The sequence below is a fragment of the Anolis sagrei genome, chromosome 6 (assembly GCF_037176765.1).
Source record: "Anolis sagrei isolate rAnoSag1 chromosome 6, rAnoSag1.mat, whole genome shotgun sequence".
Lineage (NCBI taxonomy): Eukaryota > Metazoa > Chordata > Lepidosauria > Squamata > Dactyloidae > Anolis > Anolis sagrei.
The window spans coordinates 130,459,928-130,484,888 of NC_090026.1; the positions used below are offsets into that span (position 1 = coordinate 130,459,928).

General features: G+C 45.0%; 1 protein-coding gene across 6 annotated transcripts in view; it reads right to left on the reverse strand.

The window, feature by feature from the left end:
* Positions 1-4,733: 4,733 nt before the first annotated feature.
* The window catches only part of LOC132779055 (zinc finger protein 777-like), a 29,675-nt gene continuing 9,447 nt past the window's right edge, over positions 4,734-24,961 (reverse strand). Inside the window, exons 2-10 of one of the 6 annotated variants that reach the window (XM_060782716.2) lie at positions 23,805-24,207; positions 21,299-21,425; positions 20,908-21,024; positions 20,516-20,617; positions 17,945-18,061; positions 16,276-16,401; positions 14,292-14,393; positions 12,237-12,323; positions 4,737-5,911 (exon numbers count right to left, since the gene is read on the reverse strand). In XM_060782716.2, coding sequence (XP_060638699.2) covers positions 5,121-5,911; positions 12,237-12,323; positions 14,292-14,393; positions 16,276-16,401; positions 17,945-18,061; positions 20,516-20,617; positions 20,908-21,024; positions 21,299-21,425; positions 23,805-24,207 — 1,972 coding nt within the window. In that variant the 3' untranslated portion in view covers positions 4,737-5,120. Of the gene's footprint in view, positions 5,912-8,793; positions 10,471-12,236; positions 12,324-14,291; positions 14,394-16,275; positions 16,402-17,944; positions 18,062-20,515; positions 20,618-20,907; positions 21,025-21,298; positions 21,426-23,804; positions 24,208-24,961 lie in introns of those variants that run through there. The other 5 variants (XM_067470416.1, XM_060782718.2, XM_060782717.2 and 2 more) reach the window with 5 other exon arrangements.

Sequence of the window (24,961 nt, forward strand, 5' to 3'; positions counted from 1 at the left end):
TCAAGGCTGGACTACTGCAATGCGCTCTACATTGGGCTACCCTTGCACCAAGTTTGGAAACTCCAGTTGGTTTAAAGTAAAAGATGGTGATACCCTCAAGGCTGGACTACTGCAATGCGCTCTACATTGGGCTACCCTTGCACCAAGTTTGGAAACTCCAGCTGGTCCAAAGTAAAAGATGGTGATACCCTCAAGGCTGGACTTCTGCAGTGCCCTCTACATTGGGCTACCCTTGCACCAAGTTTGGAAACTCCAGTTGGTTTAAAGTAAAAGATGGTGATACCCTCAAGGCTGGACTACTGCAATGCGCTCTACATTGGGCTACCCTTGCACCAAGTTTGGAAACTCCAGTTGGTTTAAAGTAAAAGATGGTGATACCCTCAAGGCTGGACTACTGCAATGCGCTCTACATTGGGCTGCCCTTGCACCAAGTTTGGAAACTCCAGTTGGTTTAAAGTAAAAGATGGTGATACCCTCAAGGCTGGACTACTGCAATGCGCTCTACATTGGGCTACCCTTGCACCAAGTTTGGAAACTCCAGCTGGTCCAAAGTAAAAGATGGTGATACCCTCAAGGCTGGACTTCTGCAATGCGCTCTACACTGGGCTATCCTTGCACCAAGTTTGAAAACTCCAGTTGGTTTAAAGTAAAAGATGGTGATACCCTCAAGGCTGGACTACTGCAATGCGCTCTACATTGGGCTACCCTTGCACCAAGTTTGGAAACTCCAGTTGGTTTAAAGTAAAAGATGGTGATACCCTCAAGGCTGGACTACTGCAATGCGCTCTACATTGGGCTGCCCTTGCACCAAGTTTGGAAACTCCAGTTGGTTTAAAGTAAAAGATGGTGATACCCTCAAGGCTGGACTACTGCAATGCGCTCTACATTGGGCTACCCTTGCACCAAGTTTGGAAACTCCAGCTGGTCCAAAGTAAAAGATGGTGATACCCTCAAGGCTGGACTTCTGCAGTGCCCTCTACATTGGGCTACCCTTGCACCAAGTTTGGAAACTCCAGTTGGTTTAAAGTAAAAGATGGTGATACCCTCAAGGCTGGACTACTGCAATGCGCTCTACATTGGGCTGCCCTTGCACCAAGTTTGGAAACTCCAGTTGGTTTAAAGTAAAAGATGGTGATACCCTCAAGGCTGGACTACTGCAATGCGCTCTACATTGGGCTGCCCTTGCACCAAGTTTGGAAACTCCAGTTGGTTTAAAGTAAAAGATGGTGATACCCTCAAGGCTGGACTACTGCAATGCGCTCTACATTGGGCTGCCCTTGCACCAAGTTTGGAAACTCCAGCTGGTCCAAAGTAAAAGATGGTGATACCCTCAAGGCTGGACTTCTGCAGTGCCCTCTACATTGGGCTACCCTTGCACCAAGTTTGGAAACTCCAGCTGGTCCAAAGTAAAAGATGGTGATACCCTCAAGGCTGGACTTCTGCAGGCCCTCTACATTGGGCTGCCCTTGCACCAAGTTTGGAAACTCCAGCTGGTCCAAAGTAAAAGACGGTGATACCCTCAAGGCTGGACTTCTGCAATGCGCTCTACATTGGGCTGCCCTTGCACCAAGTTTTGAAACTCCAGCTGGTTCAAAGTAAAAGATGGTGATAACCTCAAGGCTGGACTTCTGCAATGCGCTCTACATTGAGCTACCCTTGCACCAAGTTTGGAAACTCCAGCTGGTTCAAAGTAAAAGATGGTGATAACCTCAAGGCTGGATTTCTGCAGTGCGCTCTACATTGGGCTATCCTTGCACCAAGTTTGGAAACTCCAACTGGTCCAAAGTAAAAGATGGTGATACCCTCAAGGCTGGACTTCTGCAGTGCGCTCTACATGGGGCTACCCTTGCACCAAGTTTTGAAACTCCAGCTGGTTCAAAGTAAAAGATGGTGATAACCTCAAGGCTGGACTTCTGCAGTGCCCTCTACATTGGGCTACCCTTGCACCAAGTTTGGAAACTCCAGCTGGTTCAAAGTAAAAGATGGTGATACCCTCAAGGCTGGACTTCTGCGATGCGCTCTACATTGGGCTATCCTTGCACCAAGTTTGGAAACTCCAGCTGGTCCAAAGTAAAAGATGGTGATACCCTCAAGGCTGGACTTCTGCAGTGCCCTCTACATTGGGCTGCCCTTGCACCAAGTTTGGAAACTCCAGCTGGTCCAAAGTAAAAGACGGTGATACCCTCAAGGCTGGACTTCTGCAATGCGCTCTACATTGGGCTGCCCTTGCACCAAGTTTTGAAACTCCAGCTGGTTCAAAGTAAAAGATGGTGATAACCTCAAGGCTGGACTTCTGCAATGCGCTCTACATTGAGCTACCCTTGCACCAAGTTTGGAAACTCCAGCTGGTTCAAAGTAAAAGATGGTGATAACCTCAAGGCTGGATTTCTGCAGTGCGCTCTACATTGGGCTATCCTTGCACCAAGTTTGGAAACTCCAACTGGTCCAAAGTAAAAGATGGTGATACCCTCAAGGCTGGACTTCTGCAGTGCGCTCTACATGGGGCTACCCTTGCACCAAGTTTTGAAACTCCAGCTGGTTCAAAGTAAAAGATGGTGATAACCTCAAGGCTGGACTTCTGCAGTGCCCTCTACATTGGGCTACCCTTGCACCAAGTTTGGAAACTCCAGCTGGTTCAAAGTAAAAGATGGTGATACCCTCAAGGCTGGACTTCTGCGATGCGCTCTACATTGGGCTATCCTTGCACCAAGTTTGGAAACCAGCTGGTTCAAAGTACGGCAGTCAGACTGGATACAGGAACATCTAAGAGTGAGCGCATGACACCGATCCTAAAGTCACTCTACTGGCTGCCAATTAGTTTCTGGGCAAAGTACAAGGTGTTGGTTGTAACCTTTAAAACCTTGCATGGGTTTCAATCACTCAGTTATCTATTTCTCTTGAACATCTTCTTAAGAGACAGTTTGTATTGCTGGAGGAAGAAATACAAGCCAGTGGGTTGTGGTAGGTTTTTTGGGGTATATGGCCATGTTCTAGAAGCGTTCTCTCCTGACGTTTTGCCTGCATCTATGGCAAGCATCCTCAGAGGAAGTGAGGTCTGTTGGAACTAGGAAAAAGGGTTTATATATCTGTGGAATGACCAGGGTGGGACAAAGGACTCTTGTCTGCTGGAGCTAGGTGTGAATGTTTCAACTGACCACCTTGATTAGCATTTGATGGCCTAGCAGTGCTTGGAGCAAACTTTCGTTTAGAGGTGATTAGATGTGCCTGATTGTTTCCTCTCTGTTGTTTTGCTGTTGTAATTTTAGAGTTTTTTTAATACTGGTAGCCAGATTTTGTTCATTTTCATGGTTTCCTCCTTTCTGTTGAAATTGTCCACATGCTTGTGGATTTCAATGGCCATTACATACATACATACATACATACATATAGAAAATTACAACAGTACAACAACAGAGAGGAAACAAACAAGGACAACTAATCACCTCTCAACAAAAGATTGCTCCAGGCACTGCCAGGCCATCAAATGCTAACCAAGGTGGTCAGTTGAAACATTCACACCTAGCTCCAGCTTCTTAAGAGACAGTTTGTATTGCTGGAGGAAGAAATGCAGCCAGTGGGTTGTTGTAGGTTTTTCGGGCTATATGGCCATGTCCTAGAAGCATTCTCTCCTGACGTTTCGCCTGCATCTATGGCAAGCATCCTCAGAGGAAGTGAGGTCTGTTGGAACTAGGAAAAAGGGTTTATATATCTGTGGAATGACCAGGGTGGGACAAAGGACTCTTGTCTGCTGGAGCTAGGTGTGAATGTTTCAACTGACCACCTTGATTAGCATTTGATGGCCTAGCAGTGCTTGGAGCAAACTTTCGTTTAGAGGTGATTAGATGTGCCTGATTGTTTCCTCTCTGATGTTTTGCTGTTGTAATTTTAGAGTTTTTAAACACTGGTAGCCATATTTTGTTCATTTTCATGGTTTCCTCCTTTCTGTTGAAATTGTCCACATGCTTGTGGATTTCAATGGCCATTACATACATACATACATACATACATACATACATATAGAAAATTACAACAGTACAACAACAGAGAGGAAACAAACAAGGACAACTAATCACCTCTCAACAAAAGATTGTTCCAGGCACTGCCAGGCCATCAAATGCTAATCAAGGTGGTCAGTTGAAACATTCACACCTAGCTCCAGCTTCTTAAGAGACAGTTAGTATTGCTGGAGGAAGAAATGCAGCCAGTGGGTTGTTATAGGTTTTTTGGGGTATATGGCCATGTCCTAGAAGCATTCTCTCCTGACGTTTCACCTGCATCTATGGCAAGCATCCTCAGAGGTTGTGAGGTCAGTGTTGCAATACTTTTCTGGGGGTATTTCCAACTGCAGGGCCACAGCAAGGGCAAATGCTTGGATGTTCACCCTGAGCACCACCAAAGCCTTTGCTCTCCACTCGGCGATCCATCTGCAGGTGAGGGCTTCCAGCTCAGGAAACAAGGGTTGCCAGCATGTCTGCTCTTGCACTACCCAACGTTCCCCTCGTCATACTTGGTGCGCAATCCCTGGACCATCCAGCTTCCTCTCTTTGCAGAAAACCATCAGGTTCTTGCCCAGGGAGGCCTCCACAATCCCTTTCTTGAAGGTGAAGGAAAACTGCTTCCTTTTTATTGTCGAAGGCTTTCATGGCTGGAATCACTAGGTTCTTGTGGGGTTTTTTCGGGCTATAAGGCCATGTTCTAGAGGCATTTCTCCTGACGTTTCGCCTGCATCTATGGCAAGCATCCTCAGAGGTATGCTTGCCATAGATGCAGGCGAAACGTCAGGAGAAATGCCTCTAGAACATGGCCCTATAGCCCGAAAAAAACCCACAAGAACCTAGTGATTCCTTTTTGCGCTCATCTTGGCTGTGGATCAAAACAGGATTCTCTGTTTTGAAACACATACCGGAATGTGGGGTTCGAGAGGGACAGGGCTGTGACTTACAGAACGGAGAGGGGCCTGTGCAGTTCCCTCGCACGGGTTGCTTCTATGGATGTGGAAGAAAGGCATCCAGGATGGGCGAAAACCAGGCTGAGACATATGGGAATGTGCACTGAAACACATAACTGGATACTGGGGTGCGAGGAGGATGAGGCTGCGATCGAGGGGACCGAGCGGGGCCCTAAGCGCTGCCCTTGTCCGGACTGCCCGCCACCGCTGCCGCCGCCACTGCCCCGGGGCTGCCTTGGACGTGGCAGGAGGTTTTGCACTTCCTGCAGTAGTAGAGCTGCCCCTCGCTGAGCTCCATGCCGCGGTAGGAGAGCCAGGAGCCGCAGATGTGGCAGCGCCGGCTGCGCGTGCGGCTGTGATTGAGGAGGTGCTCGCGCAGCAAGCCCTCGTGCACAAAAGTCCGGTCGCACTGGGCGCAACGGAAGGGCCAGTCCTCGGCGTGGGTGCGCTTGTGCTCCTGCAGCGCCAAGGAGTCCGTGAAGTAGACGTTGCACTCCAGGCAGCGGCGCACCTGGCCCGGCGCATGGCTCTGCTGGTGGTGGTCGAAGCTGGCCGCGTCCGAGAAGCTGCAGTTGCAGATGGAGCAGTGCAGAGGCCAGTCGAGGAGGTGGACCCGCTTGTGCACCTCGAGGGCTTTCTGGCTGGAGAAGCAGAGGTTGCAGTGGTCGCAGTGCAGCTGTATTCCCTGCAGGTGGACCAGCATGTGCTGGGACAGCTGGCCCTGGAAGGCGAAGCTGCGGTTGCACTCGGTGCAGTGGAGCTTGTGCTTGCGACTGTACTGGTGGTCGCCCAGCGTCTCCCGATTGGACACGCTCTGGTTGCACATCCCGCAGAGCGCCAGGCAGCCCTGCACCTCCGCCTCCTTCGCCTCGGGATCCTTCCCGCACGAGGACACAGAAGACTCCGTCGCCGGGCCCTCGCCCTGCTCTGCACCGGCCATCGGGAGCGGCTGGCTGTGGTCAGCTGTGGAAAGGGGAGGAAAACCATCTTCAGCAAGGACTGGGATCATGTCATACAACTATGGGACAACTTTGGAACTCCCTCCAGGTGTTTTGGACCTTAACTCCCATAGGTGGTTAGGAATTGTGGGAGTTGAAGTCCAAAATACCTTGAGGGAGGGCCGCAGTTGGCCCATGCCGGATAATAATAATAATAATAATAATAATAATAATAATAATAAACCACCTTTATTTACACACACCACCTTCACACTGGAGCTTTCTCACACAAGGCTTCTCTCACACAGAGGTTTACCTCACATTTTCTTCATAGTAAAATAATATGGTTACAGTATTTACAAGAACTAGGTTTCTGTAACACAAATAAACAAATATATAGTAGCTTTACACGCACCACCTTCACACTGTAGCTTTTTCACACAAGGCTTCTCTCACACAGGGGTTTTCCTCACATTTTCTTTGTAATAAAATAATATGGCTGCCCTATTTAAAAGAACTAGGTTTCCATAGCACAAATAAACATATATATAGTAGCTTTACACGCACCACCTTCATACTGGAGCTTTCTCACACAAGGCTTCTCTCACACAGAGGTTTACCTCACATTTTCTTCGTAGTAAAATAATAGGGTTACAGTATTTACAAGAACTAGGTTTCTGTAACACAAATAAACAAATATATAGTAGCTTTACACGCACCAACTTCACACTGGAGCTTTCTCACACAAGGCTTCTCTCACACAGAGGTTTACCTCACATTTTCTTCGTAGTAAAATAATATGGTTACAGTATTTACAAGAACTAGATTTCTGTAACACAAATAAACAAATATATAGTAGCTTTACACGCACTACCTTCACACTGGAGCTTTCTCACACAAGGCTTCTCTCACACAGGGGTTTACCTCACATTTTCTTTGTAATAAAATAATATGGCTGCCCTATTTAAAAGAACTAGGTTTCCATAACACAAATAAACATATATATAGTAGCTTTACACGCACCACCTTCATACTCCAGCTTTCTCACACAAGGCTTCTCTCACACATAGGTTTACCTCACATTTTCTTCGTAGTAAAATAATATGGTTACGGTATTTACAAGAACTAGGTTTCTGTAACCCAAATAAACAAATATATAGTAGCTTTACACGCACCACCTTCACACTGGAGCTTTTTCACACAAGGCTTCTCTCACACAGGGGTTTTCCTCACATTTTCTTTGTAATAAAATAATATGGCTGCCCTATTTAAAAGAACTAGGTTTCCATAACACAAAGAAACATATATATAGTAGCTTTACACGCACCACCTTCATACTGGAGCTTTCTCACACAAGGCTTCTCTCACACAGAGGTTTACCTCACATTTTCTTCGTAGTAAAATAATATCGTTACAGTATTTACAAGAACTAGGTTTCTGTAACACAAAGAAACATATATATAGTAGCTTTACACGCACCACTTTCACACTGGAGCTTTCTCACACAAGGCTTCTCTCACACAGAGATCTCCCACAGGACTCGGTGCGGCTTACAAGAGGCCGAGCCCAAAATACATCATAAACAAAAAACACAACAACAATACAATACAATAAATAACACATAGCAAAGCAAAACAATAACAAAAATCGCAGCGCATTTAAAAACCTGTGGCAGGGCCAAGTGTAATGATTAAAATTCCTAAAAATGCCGGGCATGTCCAGGTGAAATAGGATGGATATTTTGGGAATAAGAGGGCGTGCAGACAATTATAACTCTCTCATAAAGTGCATTTGGGACATATTGCTCTGGATTCCTTAATCTGGGAAGGCACACTGGAACATCCAGTAATAGAATCATTATTTTAGCTTGCAGAAGAGTCATATTTTATTATTATTTATTATTTTAGCTTGCAGAAGAGTCATATTTAAATATTAGAAATTTTGCCAAGTCTTCCGAAGCTCTAGGTGTTCTTACTGCCAATTACAGGGAAAACCAGCTGATCCCCAACCCATCCAAAACACAGACATGTGCCTTTCATCTCAAGAACAGACAAGCATCCCGAGCTCTGAAGATGACCTGGGAAGGAATCCCACTGGAGCATTGCAGCGCACCCAAATACCTGGGAGTCCCCCTGGACCGTGCTCTGACCTACAAGAAGCACTGCCTGAACATCAAACAAAAAGTGGGTGCTAGAAACAATATCATACGAAAGCTGACTGGCACAACCTGGGGATCACAACCAGATACAGTGAAGACACCTGCCCTTGCGCTATGCTACTCTGCTGCTGAGTACGCATGCCCAGTGTGGAACACATCTCACCACGCTAAAACAGTGGATGTGGCTCTTAATGAGACATGGAGCATTATCACGGGGTGTCTGCGCCCCACACCACTGGAGAAATTACACTCTTTACTCAGTATTGCACCACCTGACATCTGCCGGGAAGTGGCAGCCAATAATGAAAGGACCAAGGCAGAGACATCTCCAGCTCATCCCTTGTTTTGGTATCAGCCAGCACGTCAATGACTTAAATCCAGACATAGTTTTCTAAGATCTACAGAGACACTCACTGGAACACCTCAGCAAGCGAGAGTCCAAAAGTGGCAGGCTCAAACCCAGAACCTCAATCCATAGCTGATACCAAATGAGAGACTCCCCCCTGGGCACACAGAGGACTGGGCGACTTGGAAGGCTCTGAACAGACTGCGCTCTGGCACCACGAGATGCAGAGCCAACCTTAAGAAATGGGGCCACAAAGTGGAATCCTCGACATGAGAGTGTGGAGAAGAGCAAACCACTGACCACCTGCTGCAATGCAACCTGAGCCCTGCCTTGTGCACAATGGAGGACCTTCTTATAGTAACATCAGAGGCACTCCAAGGGGCCAGATACTGGTCAAAGGACATTTAATCAACTACCAAGCTTGCAAATTTTGTATTTTCTCTGTTTGTTTGCTTTGTTCTGTTAGAAATGTAATATAATTGACTGGCTGCCCTGACACGAGAAATAAATAGCAGATCAACCAACAACAATCAATATCAATACATCAGGGGCGGACAATTGCCAAGGGACTAGTAGCCCTTTACTGGAAGCTCAATGGCCATCTGTGATGAAGGGTTGAATTGTCTTCCTACTGGACAGAAGGGTGACTTTTGGGTCTCTTCCAACTTACCCCCAAAATAACTTATTTTCAGGGGATGCACAACAATCTGCATTTATTAATGTACAGCAATGGACATTTATTGAAATTCAGTCATGCCTGAAGACCCATCTCATCCAGCACGAGGCCTACCCAATCTGTTCAAATTGTGAATTCTAATCTGCATTGCCCCCGGTGGTGCAGTGGGTTAAAGCACTGAGCTGCTGAGCTTGTTGACCGAAAGGTCGCAGGTTCGATTCCAGGGAGCGGCGTGAGCTTCCGCTGTCAGCCCTAGCTTCTGCCAACCTAGCAGTTCGAAAACATGCAAATGTGAGTAGATCAATAGGTACTGCTCCGGCAGGAAGGTAACAGCACTCCATGCAGTCATGCCGGCCACATGATCTTGGAGGTGTCTACGGACAACGCTGGCTCTTCGGCTTAGAAATGGAGATGAGCACCACACCCCAGAGTCAGACATGACTGGACTTAATGTCAGGGGACTACCTTTACCTTTACCTTTACCTAATCTGCATTGCACCAATGGATTTGAACTGTGTATCTTGTTGGCTGTGTTCTTAATAGTGTTTTATCTCTTGCTTTAATGATGTTGTGAGCTGCAGGGATAGCTGGGCAATACATTTATGAGTATTCAGAAAAGTCGAGGCCGTCCACAAAGGTCTTGAGTGCAAGGTCACATTCAATCACTGCATTATCTTCCACAGGGAGGAGGGAGCAAGCTTGTTTTCTGCTTCCTTGGAGACTAGGACGCGGAACAATGGCTTCAAACTACAAGAGAGGAGGTTCCACCTGAACATTAGGAAGAACTTCCTGACTGTGAGAGCCGTTCAGCAGTGGAACTCTCTGCCCCGGAGTGTGGTGGAGGCTCCTTCTTTGGAAGCTTTTAAGCAGAGGCTGGATGGCCATCTGTCAGGGGTGATTTGAATGTAATATTCCTGCTTCTTGGCAGAATGGGGTTGGACTGGATGGCCCATGAGGTCTCTTCCAACTCTTTGATTCTATGATTCTATGATTCTTGAGCAGCGCTGTCCATCTTCTTAAGAGACCGCTCGTATCGCTGGAGGAATCCATCCAGCCAGCGTTGCAATGTTTTGAATGCTTCTGGGGGTATTTCCAACTGCGGGGCCACAGCAAGAGCAAACGCCTGGATGTCGGCCCTGCGCACCTCCAAAGCCTTTGCTTTCTGCTCGGCAATCCATCCGCAGAGGAGGGTTTCCAGCTCAGGAAACAAGGGCTGCCGGCTTGACTTTCCGCCCTTGCGCTGCTCGGCGTTCCCCTCGTCGTGCTCGGCGCGCCATCTCCGCACCATCCGGAGATCGAGCTTCTTCTCTTTGCAGAAAGCCGTCAGGTTCTTGCCCCGGGAAGCCTCCACGATCCCTTTCTTGAAGGCGACAGAATAGCGCTTCCTTTTCGCGCTCATCTTGTCTAGGGATCAAAACAGGATGCCCTTTCAATCTACTGTGAAATCAAGCATCCGTGGAAGACTTTCGAGATGGGATTGGCGACAAAAAGGAGGAAGGTCTGCGCAAAAGTGCCGATAAAACTGCAGAAAATGCTTCTTTCTTTCACACAAGTGCATTAAGTATGCCCACTACGACACACAACATATTGAACTGTGAAGATTCCTATTAAGACACAGCCACATCCGGTCGTTATCAAGTGCGTTATTCATATGCCGTGCCTGTATTTCAATTTGTCCTTCGGCAATAAGCCTCGAGTTCATCTGCTTATATAGATGTTTACCTCTCGCCCAAAGGTGCCCTGCAATGTCAACAATACTACTCATTTATATTTAGCTAGCTATCCACTGCCATATGTTGCTGTGGCCCAGTCTGTGTATATGTGTATATATGTGTCTTTGTGTGTATATATATATGTGTGTATGCATATGTATATATTTGTGTATTTGTGTTTATATGTGTATATGTATATTGTGTATATGTGTGTGCTTGTGTATATGCATATATGTGTGTGTATGTATGTGTATATGCATATGTGTGTAGGTATATATGTATGTGTGTATACTGTATGCGTATATTTGTGTACTTACATATATATGTGTGTGTCTGTATGTATGCATTGTATATGTATATTTCTGTGTTTATATGTGTATATGTATATTGTGTACATATGCATACTTGTGTAGATGCATATATGTGTATATATATATATGTGTGTGTGTGTGTATGTATGTGTATATGCATATGTGTGTAGGTGTATATGTATGTGTTTATACTGTATGTGTATATTTGTGTACTTGCATATATATGTGTGTCTGCATGTATGTGTACATGTGTATATGTATATTTCTGTGTTTATATGTGTATATGTATATTGTGTAAATGTGTGTGCTTGTGTATATGCATATATGTGTATATATACATGTATATGTATGTGTATATGCATATGTGTGTAGGTGTATATGTATGTGTGTATACTGTGTTTATATGTGTAAATGCATATATGTGTATATGTGTGTGTGTATGTGTGTGTATAGGTGTATATGAATGTGTGTATACTGTATGTGTATATTTGTGTACTTGCATATACATGTGTGTTTGTATGTATGTGTGCACGTGTATATGTATATTTCTGTGTTTATATGTGTATGTGTATATCGTGTATATGTGTGTGCTTGTGTACATGCATATATGTGTGTTTATATTGTATGTATGTGTATATGCATATAGGTGTATGTATATGTGTATATTTGTGTGTGCTTGCATATATGTGTGTGTGTCTATATATGTGTGCATGTGTATATGTATATATGGTTTATTTTGTGGGGTTCTGAAGTCCATTCTGCTGGGGTTTTTTGTGTGTTTTTAGCGGCTGAGGGGGAAAAGGAAGGGGCCTGAGGCTGTGAGGAATGGTGGGAGTTGGACTCCAAAACACCTGGAGGACCAAAGTTTGCCCATGCCTGATTTAACCTCTGGTTTGCTAGTAAGGCTGAATGGTTGTGGCATGAAAGGAGGCCTGGCCAAACATGGACGCTTGGAAAACTCTGAGTTATACATTAAACGCTGAATCCCAGAGTTTGCCAAGCAGTTAAAGTGGATTCACAGCAGGATCATTCGGCAGTGCAGACGGACCCAACACGGATGAGTTTTAGGTGTATAACGGCGTTATCTGTGTGATAACGGCGATCACCCTCCCTGCAAACAGGGTCTGTGTCATTGCGCAGCACTCACCAAAGTAAACCAGGTATGGTTGGTCTTCCATGCTCTGCTCCTCCTGCTCCTCTTCCTCTTGCTTGATGCAGACCGGAATAAAGGACTCTGGGAGTGAGAAAGGGCAAGTCAGGAAGGGTGTTGAGCCATGCGGCCTATGGCCACAGATTGCCAGTTACACTCAGCATGTGCAATCCAAGCCATGCTCCAAATCCATGAATACAGTAGGTACTTAATTACTAGTTGGATCCCACCTTTCTCCCTGTATAGGGAGTCCTGGCAACTCACAACAAACATGACTCAAGGCAACTGTTTACAAAGCAAATGCATCAAAATCTCTAAATAGGTGTGAACATATATGTATGTTTGTTCCACAAAGGTTCCTACATGGGTTGCTGGATCTGGACCAGACTTGGCATGCAGAGCCTTAATTCTCCAACTTAAAATACGGGTGGGGTTTCCACTGAAAAATCCTCCCCCTTCAGGGCCAGGACCTGACAAATCAACCTCATACTGCAGTACACTGATGCAAACACAAGAAGGCACTATTTTGATGGGGGAGAAGGGAGCTGTCCGCTCATCCAAACTGTTGGAGCTCAGCCTGTGATTGTGTTTCAGGATCAGGGTGCTCTGGATGTGGGGAGTGATGTCAATGAGTTTCAAGATGTGTTTCAAGATGGCAATGGTTTGGCCGGTGATCTGGATGCAGACAATGACCAGGAGATCCCTCTTCAAAGTGTAGTTTCCCATGAGAATGCCCTTGAGGAGTGTGGGCATGATTGTGTGCTTTCTGAATTGTTACCAGAGAGTTCCCATGATAGGAAACATGAAAACAGCTCGGCACCTGGCCCAACTGCAAAAGTTAATGCACAAGGACTGTGGCGCAGCTGTCTAAGTGTCAGTTGCATTAAGATCACTTCTGACCACAAGGTTATGAGTTCGAAGTCAGCCCGGGTCGGAGTGAGCTTCCAACCAATTGTGTAGTTTGTTGTCAACCTTTGCAATACGAAAGACAGTTGGCATCTGTCAAGTAGAAAAATTAGGTACCACCTATGTGTGGGGAGGCTAATTTAAAAAAAATTACGAGGCCATAAAAAAGACTCCACAAAGCACTCCAGCACAAAAAGCATGCGGGGAATGCGGAAGTACTTCATCAGTGTTGCAGATGGACGATACGATGAAAGTGACAGCTCCCCTGGCGGCCAGAAAAAGTTAAATAGCCTCTGACTGTTTGTCTATATCTGTTGTGTGTCTTTGGCATTGAATGTTTACCATATATATGTGTATATTATAATCCGCCCTGAGTCCCCTGTGGGGTGAGAAGGGCGGAATATAAATACTGTAAATAAAATAAATAAATAATGAGCAAATAGATAGATGCAAGGAAATCAGTCAAAACAGGAGAGCCAAACAGTGGCTTCGGCATTCTGCCAGGCTCCGAGAGAAAAAGATAAGAAATTCTCAGCTAAAGGGAAACCAATTTCTGAGTACTAGAGACATAGCTAACGAGGAGATAAAAGTCTCAAGTACAGGATATGTAGTCAGATGAAGCAACGTTTGGAATCAAGTCAAGATCTCGTCCTTGTTCATAGAAGCTTTGCTTAGAAAATTCATGTTTTCAGTGCCTTTGTTCCATGGTTTTGATTCTTGGATTCTAATCTTTTATATTCATGTCTTATTTATTTATTTATTTATTTAAAACTTTTATATCCCGATCTTCTCACCTCCGTAAAGGGACTCAGACCGGCTTTGGATTTCTTGCATTTTATTTGGGAAGTCTTGACTTTGTTCTTATGGACTTTGCTGGACTATTACCCTGGACTACTTTGTCCCTGCTTATCTTCCTAGCTAATTGGATTTACCTATTTCTCTAAAGTGCTTTTGTACCTTACTGCTTTTTAATTACCTTCAATAAAAAGATTGTTTTCCATCCAGCGGTGTGGTGTTTAAAGTCAGAGGGCTTTTCCTGTCCTGGAGTGCAACACAAACTACCAAACAGGTTCCATAGAGCGCAGGTGTGAAAGTCCATGGCCCTGATTCCCCCCACAAAAAAATCCCCAAAATGGTTGGGCTCACCGTCGTCAGTGGGGCTCCCAGGGGACAAGGGCTCTTCCTTGATGGGCTTCTCCTCCAGTTCCTGCTTGACCTGCGACCCCACGTCCCGGCTCGAGGGGAGATCTTCGGGGAAGAAAGGAAACCACATGAAACAGAGCAGCAAAGGGAAGCAATGTGTGGGGACAGGGTCAGAACAGACGCCAGGCCAAGAATGGCAGAGGAAGGCATAGAGTAGACCTGCACAACATGTGCCCCCTGGGAAGGAGGGAGAAAAGGATGGAAGGAACAAACAAACAAACGAAGGGGTGAAAAGGAGAGAGAGGGGGGGGGGGAGGAAGGAAGGAAGGAAGAAGAAACAGGAAAAAGGGAGGGAGGAAAGGTAAAGAAGGAGAAAGACAGGATGATGGGAGGGAAGTAGGGTGAAAGAGAGAGAGAGGGAGAAAGAAAGAAAGAAAGAAAGAAAGAAAGCAGAAAAAAGGGAAAGAGGGAGGGAAGGTAAAGAAGGAGGAAGACAGGAGGGGATGATGGGAGGGAAGTAGGGTGAAAGAGAGAGAGAAGGAGGAAAGAGGGAAGGAGAAACAGAGGAAAGAGAGAAGAAAAAGAAAGAAAGAAAGAAAGGAAGGAAGAAAGGAAGGAAGGAAGGAAGGAAGGAAGGAAGGAAAAGCAGGAAAAATGGAAGGAGGAAGGGAGGGAAGGTAAAGAAGGAGGAAGACAGGAGGGGGAAGATGGGAGAGAAGTAGGGTGAAAGAGAGAGAGAGAGAAAGGAAGAAGCAGGAAAGAGGGAAGGAGAAATGGAGGAAAGAGAGAAGAAAAAGAAAGAAAGAAAGAAAGAAAGAAGCAGAAAAAAGGGAAAGAGGGGGAAAGGTAAAGAAGGAGGAAGACAGGAGGGGGATGATGGGAGGGAGGCAGGGTGAAAGAGAGAGAGAGAGAAGCAGGAAAGAGGGAAGGAGAAACGGAGGAAAAAGAGAAGAAAAAAGGAAGGAAGGAAGGAAGGAAGGAAGGAAGGAAGGAAGGAAGGAGCAGGAAAAAGGGAAGGAGAGAGGGAAGGTAAAGAAGGAGGGGGAAGACAGGAGAGGGATGATGGGAGGGAAGTAGGGTGAAAGAGAGAGGGAAAGAAAGAAAGAAAGAAAGAAAGAAAGAAAGAAAGAAAGAGGAATGGAGAAACAGGAAAGAGAGAAGAAAGAAGAAAGGGAAGGCAGTAGGGAGGAAGAAGAGGAAGAAAGGGAGGAAGAAGATAGGAAGAAGGGAGGAGGATGAAAGATAAAGAAGGAAGAAGGAAGGAAGAAGAGGGAAGGAGGAAGGTGGAAAGAATGAAAGAAGAAAGTAAAAAAGGGAAGGAGAAAGAAGTCAGGAAGGAAAGGAAGGAAAAAGAGAGAAATACATGACTAAAGAGAGGTAGGAAATGGGGAAGGAAGAAAAGTAGGTTAGGGAGAAAGAAAGGAATCATAGAATCAAAGAGTTGGAGGAGACCTCATGGGCCATCCAGTCCAATCCCATTCTGCCAACAAGCAGGAATATTGCATTCAAGTCAGGAAGGAAGGAAGGAAATGAACAGAGAGGGAAGGAATTGAGCACTTAAATGATTTTGGTGCCCCCATTTCTTCAACTCTTAACGTGCACGTTTCCCTCCATATAGACATCTCTAAAAATGGGGGTATCTTAGAATCACAGGTACATCCAAAAATGGTAAAAGGAAGCAATAATGCACCACTTATTGTTGTCATTTTGAGTGCAGAGGAAATGGATGAAATATGAGGATGTGGAAGAAATCCAGGGGAGAGGCTGGTGCTTGCCATCCACGTAATGGTCCACCATTAATGGTTTAATGCAGGCACGGGCAAACTTAGGCCCTCCAGGTGTTTTGGATTTCAACTCCCACAATTCCTCACAGCCTACCGGCTGTTAGGAATTGTGGGAGTTGAAGTCCAAAACACCTGGAGGGCCTAAGTTGGCCCAGGCCTGGTTTAATGTATCTGTGGATTAAATATCAAGGTAGACAACTCACCAGGGCTTGAGTCCTCCAAAAGAGCCGCCCCTTGACTGTCTTCCTGCAAAGCCAAGATGGCTGCCACTTCCTCTTTGCCGTCTCCTCTCCCCCAGGAAGCCGCATTCACAATGATCATGGAGGAACCTGCCGGCAAAGGAAGGGAGAAGCACAGAGACTCACCTCAATGGAAGATGGCAACTGAACCACACTAAAAACTTCTAGTTCAGGCCTGGGCCAACTTCGACCCTCCCTCCAGGTGGTTTGGAACTCAATTCTCACAATGACTAACAGCCTACAGTCATGAAATATGATGATTTGAATAGAATTGTATGAGAGATGTATGGTTGGGGTCTACGTAGGCCATCCCAAGCTGAAGCCTGGAAAACTACAAGAAGGTAAGGAAGAATTTGTGGACTGTAATTAAAAGACGCTGAACTGCTGACACTGATTACCAGAGAGACATGATTAACTGAAAAAATGTGTTTATCAAAAACAATGGTTCTTTAAGTTGAGGACATGTTTACAAGGTTTCTTACGTTGAGAAGGAAGTCAACGCAAGGTTCCTTACGCTTATCAACACCAATTAAGGAGAATTAACATTACCGCTATAAGTTGAGGACATGTTTACAAGGTTTCTTACGTTAAGAAGGAAGTCAACGCAAGGCTCCTTACGTTTACCAACACCAATTAAGGAGAGTCAACATTGCTGCTATAAGTTGAGGACATGTTTACAAGGTTTCTTACGTTAAGAAGGAAGTCAACACAAGGCTCCTTACGTTTACCAACACCAATTAAGGAGAGTCAACATTGCTGCTATAAGTTGAGGACATGTTTACAAGGTTTCTTACGTTAAGAAGGAAGTCAACGCAAGGCTCCTTACGTTTATCAACACCAATTAAGGAGAGTCAACATTACCGCTATAAGTTGAGGACATGTTTACAAGGTTTCTTACGTTAAGAAGGAAGTCAACGCAAGGCTCCTTACGTTTACCAACACCAATTAAGGAGAGTCAACATTACCGCTATAAGTTGGGGACATGTTTACAAGGTTTCTTACGTTAAAAAGGAAGTCAACACAAGGCTCCTTACGTTTATCAACACCAATTAAGGAGAGTCAACATTACCGCTATAAGTTGAGGACATGTTTACAAGGTTTCTTACGTTAAGAAGGAAGTCAACGCAAGGCTCCTTACGTTTACCAACACCCGTTAAGGAGAGTCAACATTACCGCTATTAAGTTGAGGACATGTTTACAAGGTTTCTTACGTTAAGAAGGAAGTCAACACAAGACTCCTTACGTTTATCAACACCAATTAAGGAGAGTCAACATTACCGCTATTAAGTTGAGGACATGTTTACAAGGTTTCTTACGTTAAGAAGGAAGTCAACATAAGGCTCCTTACGTTTATCAACACCAATTAAGGAGAGCCAACATTACCGCTATAAGTTGAGGACATGTTTACAAGGTTTCTTACGTTAGGAAGGAAGTCAACACAAGGCTCCTTACGTTTACCAACACCAATTAAGGAGTCAACATTACTGCTATTGAGAGCAGTCCAAAACACCTGGAGGGAGGGCCGAAGTTGGCCCAGGTCAGCCCTAAAATGATCGAATTCAGGGAACTAAATATATGAATGAAAAGAAACACAGCATTGCAAACTGCGGTCAAAGTCGTAACGAAAGTGCACCTGAGCAGCTGGGATCCACGGGCATGTCACTCTCTTCCAAGTCATCTGGATCCTTCGCACTTGGTTCGTCGCTTCCTTCGATGTGGCAAAGGAATTCGGGCTTGGAAATGGCATCGTCTGAGCGGAGATGGAGGAAGGAAGGGAGAGGTCACTGGGAAGGAAGGCAAGACAGCAAGGAGGAGACAGAAACCTGGGCCAACTTCAGCTCTCGGTAGGCTGTTAGGAATTGTGGGAGTTGAAGTCCAAAACACCTGGAGGGAGGGATGAAGTTTGCCCAGGTGTGCAAAGGCACTGAAAAGGCAAGGAACGCCAGGGATTGCGGGTAAGTGAAACCATGGATTGTTTTCCCACAGGTCTTAGTGCATTTCATAGAATCCTAGAGCTGGATGAGACCCCAAGGGCCACCCAATCCAACCCTGTCATGCAGGAAGACACAATCCAAACCCTCCCGACAGATGGCCATCCAGCCTCTGCTTAAAAACCTCCAAAGAAAGAGACTCTGACATGATCCAAGGCAGCACATTCCGCTGCTGAACAGAATAGAATAGCTTGGTTGTCATTGTGCTATTGCACAACAAAATAAAAGGCCTTCCCCAGTATACACAACAAAACAACTGCTCGAAATACCAACCTTCTTCAAGTCTACGGGCTGAGAGAGTGCGGTATACAAGTAAAGTAAATAAATAAATAATTTGTTTATCTATAATCCTGTTGCTTACTTATTGTATGCATGTTCTGGTATGCAGCTTTCTTTCCCTTTACTCTAGGTTTCTTGAGGTTGTGGGAGGGGCTGCTGAGCACATGATCAGATCTGAGACTGCTCAGACTCCATTGCAGCTTTCTTTCCCTTTACTCCAGGTTTCTTGAGGTTGTGGGAGGGGCTGCAGAGCACATGATCAGATCTGAGACTGCTCAGAGCTCAGACTCCATTTTAGAGGTCATACTCCATTAGACTCTCAGATTGTTAAGAGCAAAAGAACGATGCCCTGTGTTATCTGCACAGAAAAACTACTTCAATCCTACTGTAAGTGGATTGACAAGTTTGTACCTGTATGCTGAATACATGAAGGTTGTGAGTAAACCAGATGTGTTACTTTTAACTTCATTTTTGTCTCTTTTAAAAAAAATATTTATTAAGATATCTTACATATATAAAATACTTTATTTTTGTCTCTTGAGAGCAAGATATAGAAGCAAGATGTTTTATGGGAGAGAAGATGTTTTTGGACTGAAAAAAAAAACATTTCTGAAAAACTGCTATATTTTGTGCACTGGCATACTCTCTGTTCCTAACAGACCAGAGACAACCAGGTTATCAGTCTAACAACTGAAAACCAAATTGCCTTGCATGAATACATAAGGTTATATACCACCGAAGAGAAGATTTTACTCCAATGTGTTTTTGGCTCTGGCAGATCATATTTTTACAAAAGGGCATGATTTTCAAATGGTCGTGAATGCCATTTTTCTCCAAAAGATTATGAAGATTCTGGTTTTCAAAAAACAATACAGCAGGGGTTCTCAACGTTCCTAATGCCGCGACCCCTCAATACAGTTCCTCATGTTGTGGTGACCCCCAGCCATTAAATTATTTTCATTGCTACTTCATAATTGTAATTTTGCTCCTGTTATGAATCGTTATGTAAATATCTGATATGCAGGATATATTCTCATTCACTGGACCAAATTTGGCACAAATACCCAATATGCCCAAATTTAAATACTGGTGGGGTTGGGATGGGAGGATTGATTTTGTCATTTGGGAGTTGTAGTTGCTGGGACTTATAATTCACCTACATTCAAAGAGCATTCTGAACTCTACCAACGATGGAATTGGACCAAACTTGGCACACAGAACTCCCATGACCAGCGGAAAATACTGGAAGGGTTTGGTGGGCATTGACCTTGAGTTTTGGAGTTGTAGTTCGCCTACATCCAGAGAGCACTGTGGACTCAAACAATGATGGATCTGGATCAAACTTGGCACGGATATTCAATATGCCCAAATGTGAACACTGGTGGAATTTAGGGGAAATAGACCTTGACATTTGGGAGCTGTAGTTCCTGGGATTTATAGTTCACCTACAACCAAAGAGCATTCTGAAGCCCACCAATGATAGAATTAGGCCAAACTTCCCACACAGAACCCCCCATGACCAGCAGAAAATACTGTGTTTTCTAATGGTCTTTGGTGACCCCTCTGGCAACCCCTGGCGACCCCCCCAGGGGTCCCGACCCCCAGGTTGAGAAACACTGCAATACAGCCATCCCTCCATAGCCCCACCACCACAGCAAAGCCGCCATTGCCACGTCAATGCGAAACCATAGACTTCAACTTAGCCATAGCTATAGGATAAAGCTGTCTCTCTGTCTGTTTGTCCTTTTCTTTGTCTCCCTGTAACGTCTGCCAGATGGCAATAATAATAGTTTTGTTAGAATTCTTAAATTTTCACCACCAAAACTTTAGAAACACTTTAGAAACAAAGCACCAGCACCCTCTAGTTTTGTAAGTACTTTAGAACCATGGATCACACATTTCTACTGGGCAACAGATCCAGGCAGAGAACCCACCAGGGCTTGCGACCTCCAAAAACACCGTCCCAGGGCCATCTTCCTCTTCTTTCTCGTCTTCTTGGCCCCAGGAAGCCGCGTTCACAACAATCACGGAGGAACCTGCCCCGAGGAAAAGAAGAAAAACAGAGTCAGTGGCTTGTTTTGTCCTCCGCAGACGCAGAAACTTTCCCATGACTCTATGGCAGGCTTGGGCCAACTTGGGCCCTCCCTCCAGGTGTTTTGGACTTCAACTCCCACAATTCCTAGCAGCCTACCGGCTGCTAGGAATTGTGGGAGTTGAAGCCCAAAACACCTGGAGGGAGGGCCCAAGTTGGCCCATGCCTGCCATAGAGTCATGTTGGAGGACTGCATTAAAACAAACCTGGCATCAAAATGGGACAAAAACACACCTGAGCAGCCGGGATCTACAGGTATGTCTTCCTCTTCCAAGTCGCCGGCCTCCTTCGCGCTTGGATCTTCCCCGCGTTCGATCTGGGACAGGAACGTGGGCTTGGAAATGGCATCGTCTGACCAGAGAAAGAGATCACAACACTGCTTTGCTGTTACTTCAAATTACCGTATATACTCGAGTATAAGCCAACCCGAAAAGAAGCCAAGGCACCTAATTTTACCACAAAAAACTGGGAAAGTGTATTGACTCGAGTATAAGCTGATATTGGAGGGTCAAAATTATGAACTTGGCCAAGATGGATGAAAGAAGGTACATTGGAATTTTTTTTTAGAAAAACTGAAAACTTTTCATTCACTTGAAAAAGGAACAAAGGCCCCGGTTCTCCTTACCCAGGGAGACCAGCATCTCATAGTTGCTCCTCATGACCACCTTGAACATCTCCTTCTGCCACTCCTCCAGGTTTCCCCACTCCTGTGCGTTGAAGCTGACCGACGTGTCGTTGAAAGTCACTGGCACCTGAAGGAACAAGGAGGCCATACAGGTTGAGCTGGGTGCAGCTTGGACTCCTAAGTCCCGTTCCCATGGATTGTTTTCAAGTGGGGTGTCTCCCCATCCTACAGCTCCGCATTTCATTTTTATTGACATACTAGTTGTACCCGCCACGCGTTGCTGTGGCCAACTTTCCCTCCCTCTTTCCCTCCTTCTTTCCCTCCTTCCTTTGCTCCCTCTTTCCTTCCTTCCTTTTTTTTCTTTCTCTCCTTCCTTCCTTCTCTACCTTTTTTCTTCCTCTCTTTTTCTTTTCCTTCCCTTTCTCTCCTTCCTTCTCTACCTCTTTCCTTCCTTTGCTTTTTGCTTCCATCCTGCCTTCTGTCTTTCCTTCTTTCCTGCCCTCCCTCCTTCCTTCCTTTCTTCCTTTTCTACCTCCTTCCCTCCTTCCATCGCTCCCTTTCCTTCTTTCCTTCCTTTCTTCTCTACCCCTTTCTTTCCTTCCCTTTTTCTTTTCCTCTCTCTTTTCTTCCTTCTCTACCTCTTTCCTTCCTATATTTGCTTTTTGCTTCCACCCTTCCTTCTGTCTTCCCTTCCCCTTTCTTTCCCTTCTTCCTTCACTCCCTTTCCTTCCTTTCCTTTTTTCCTTTCCTTCTCTCCTTCCTTCCTTCTCTACCGCTTTCTTTTCTTCCCCCCTTTTCTTTTCCTTTCTCTCCTTTCTTCCTTCTCTACCTCTTCCTTTGCTCTTTGCTTCCATGCTTCCTTCTCTTTCCTTTCTTCCTTCTTTCTCCCCTTCCTTCCTTCCTTTTTTCTGTATTGTCATTTAGCATTTCATCATTTAGCTTTTGAGGGGTTTTAAGTCCTTTCCACTGTTTTTGGGAGGGTTTATGAGTGATGGTCACTCATTGGTCTGTTAGGGGTGTTGTGTCCAAATTTGGTGTCAATTCATCCAGTGGTTTTTGAGTTATGTTAATCCCACAAACGAACCTTACATTTTCATTTATATAGATGAGTCTCCCTATTGAAATACATGTCTGTTCATTTCAGCCCATCTCCTTAATCTCTCACGGTCCTTTTGGGTAACGATCCTGTCCTCCAGGGTTTGAGCTCTCCCTCCCAACTTGGTGTCACTTGCAAACTGGATCAGGAGGCCCTCCATTCCATCTTTCAAGCCATGGATAAAGATGTGGGAAAGCCCTCAAAGGCCCCTCTTAACAGCCCTCCACTGTTCTCTTCTCTCCAGGAGGAAGAGGAGGAGCCAATGGATAGAAGAGGCATTTCTAGTTAAATTGTTACTGGAAACTAGCTGTCTCCTGCCATGCATTGCTGTGGCCCAGTCAGTGCATAAGTATTTTGTGTGTGTGTATATATGTGTGTGTGTGTGTGTATTTAAAACTTTTATATCCTGATCTTCTCAACCTCCGTAGAGGGACTCAGACCGGCTTACACCAAGGATCCACTGCTAATAGTACCATCTAAAAACAACATCTAATAACAAGTTAAAATACATATAGATTGAAATCACAAATAAGCCAAAAATAATATTGTTATATTATTGTATCATAAAGATAATACAATAATATAGTGTTATATTATTATTATTATTATACAATAATATATTGTTATATTATTGCATTACAAAGATAATATATAATAACAATACGACTATATATAATCATATTGTTATTATACATCATCTCCACTATACAATAATATAACAATATAATAATATAATATTACCAGATGTTAGGAACTGTTAGAGCTGAAGTCCAAAGGTTGGGAACCACTGCTATAATACAATATCTTGTGTGTGTATACACACACACACACACACACACACACCTGTGTATATGTGTATATATGTGGGTTTGAGCATGCGTTGTAATGTATTTTTTTATTTTTTGGTTTTTTAAGTCTCTTCCGCTGTGTTTTTCAGTTTTTATGAGTGATGGTCACTTGTTGGCCTGATAGGTGTCTTGTGTCCAAATTCACCCAGTGGTTTTTTAGTTACGTTAATCCCACAAATCAATATTATATTGATATTTATATAGACTAGCCATCCCCTGCCACGTGTTGCTGTGGCCCAGTCTGTGTATATATGTTTTGTGTGTGTATATATGTGTATATTTGTATATAAGTGGTTTTGTGCATGCGTTGTAATGTATTTCTATTTTCTTTTTAGCTTTTTAAGTCCCTTCTGCTGTGTTTTCCAGTGTTTTTATGAGTGATGGTCACTTGTTGGTCTGATAGGTGTTAGTGTCCAAATTCACCTCCAGAAGTTGGCCCATGCCTGCCTTAGCCTAACCTGCATTTTACTAGCGGCTTTGCAAGAATGTCATGGACCTTGCCAGCGGCCTTCTTGTCCCCAGCACTCCCTCCTTCAGCTTGCAACCCTCTTGGCTCCGTTACCTTCGGGGTTTCCCCATTGCTGCCCGGTGGAAACCTCAGGATCCAGAAGTTGCGGTTCTTCAGCAGGTTCTCCAGGTTCTCCAGCCTCCTCTGGAGCAGGCCGTTCTCCTCCATCAAGGTGCCAAGCGCAGCCAGCCTCCCCTCCAGCTGGCTCCCCATCTCCACCACGTTCTTCTCGCAGCCGGCCCACCTCTCCTCCGCCGCTGCCACTTTGCGCTCCAGGCGCAGCAGTCGGGCCCCGGGCGAGTCAGGAAAGCCGCGCTTGGCTTCAGCTGCAGACCGGGCAGAGCCCTCTCCGGGTTGGGCCCGCTTCCTTCCGTTGAAGATCCGCTGGCGAGGGAAGGAGGGCTGCAACGGCTGCGGGGAATTCGCCTTCCTGGCCTTGCGCTCCATTGCTAGCCTCCTAGGTGGGACAAGAAGAAAACAGAGACGGTTGAGATTAACCTATAGCAGGCCTGGGTCATTTATTATATTAAAATATATGTTTTAGCTTTGGATCACATAGGGAAGTGTGATCGCCTCCATGGTGTTTCCTTTGCTGCCTGTGCCCAACTTCAGAAGATTTCACCTCACTTTCTGTCCCTGTGAGAATTGCATTTTGAAGAATTTGGCAGAAGGGGGTCAGTCTGGGTGCCCTTTAGGGTTCCTTGTTATGTATCATGTTCCACAGTTGATGGTGGTTGGTGTTATCAGGCCTAGCAGCAGGTGATGGAAGGGGTTAATGTCAGTCCTAGTTCTAATGGCCTCATGTTAGCCGTCCCAAGTCTCTTTCGGGGAGATGGCGGCAGGGTATAAATAAATATTATTATTATTGTTATTATCGTTGTTGTTGTTGTTGTTGTTATTAAAGGGCAGAGTAATCTGAAAGTAAGAATTTGCAGGCAAAAGCAATTAAGGGTGGGGACATGCAAGAGATAGGATGCATGTGGGTTTAAATGGATATAAGGAGCTAGAAAACAGATTTTTGCAAGAAAAGTATTTGTCCTATTTGGCTGTGTATGCTGCTGGGTTTCCCCCCAGGTTTGTGGATTTTCGGTATCCTGACCTGTCTCCTGAACTCTTGAAACTTTGAATCTCCAGACTGGCTACTGACTACGGTATAGACTTTTGATCCTTGGACTTTAGTCATTGAACTCTCAGCGTTTGACTACCGGACT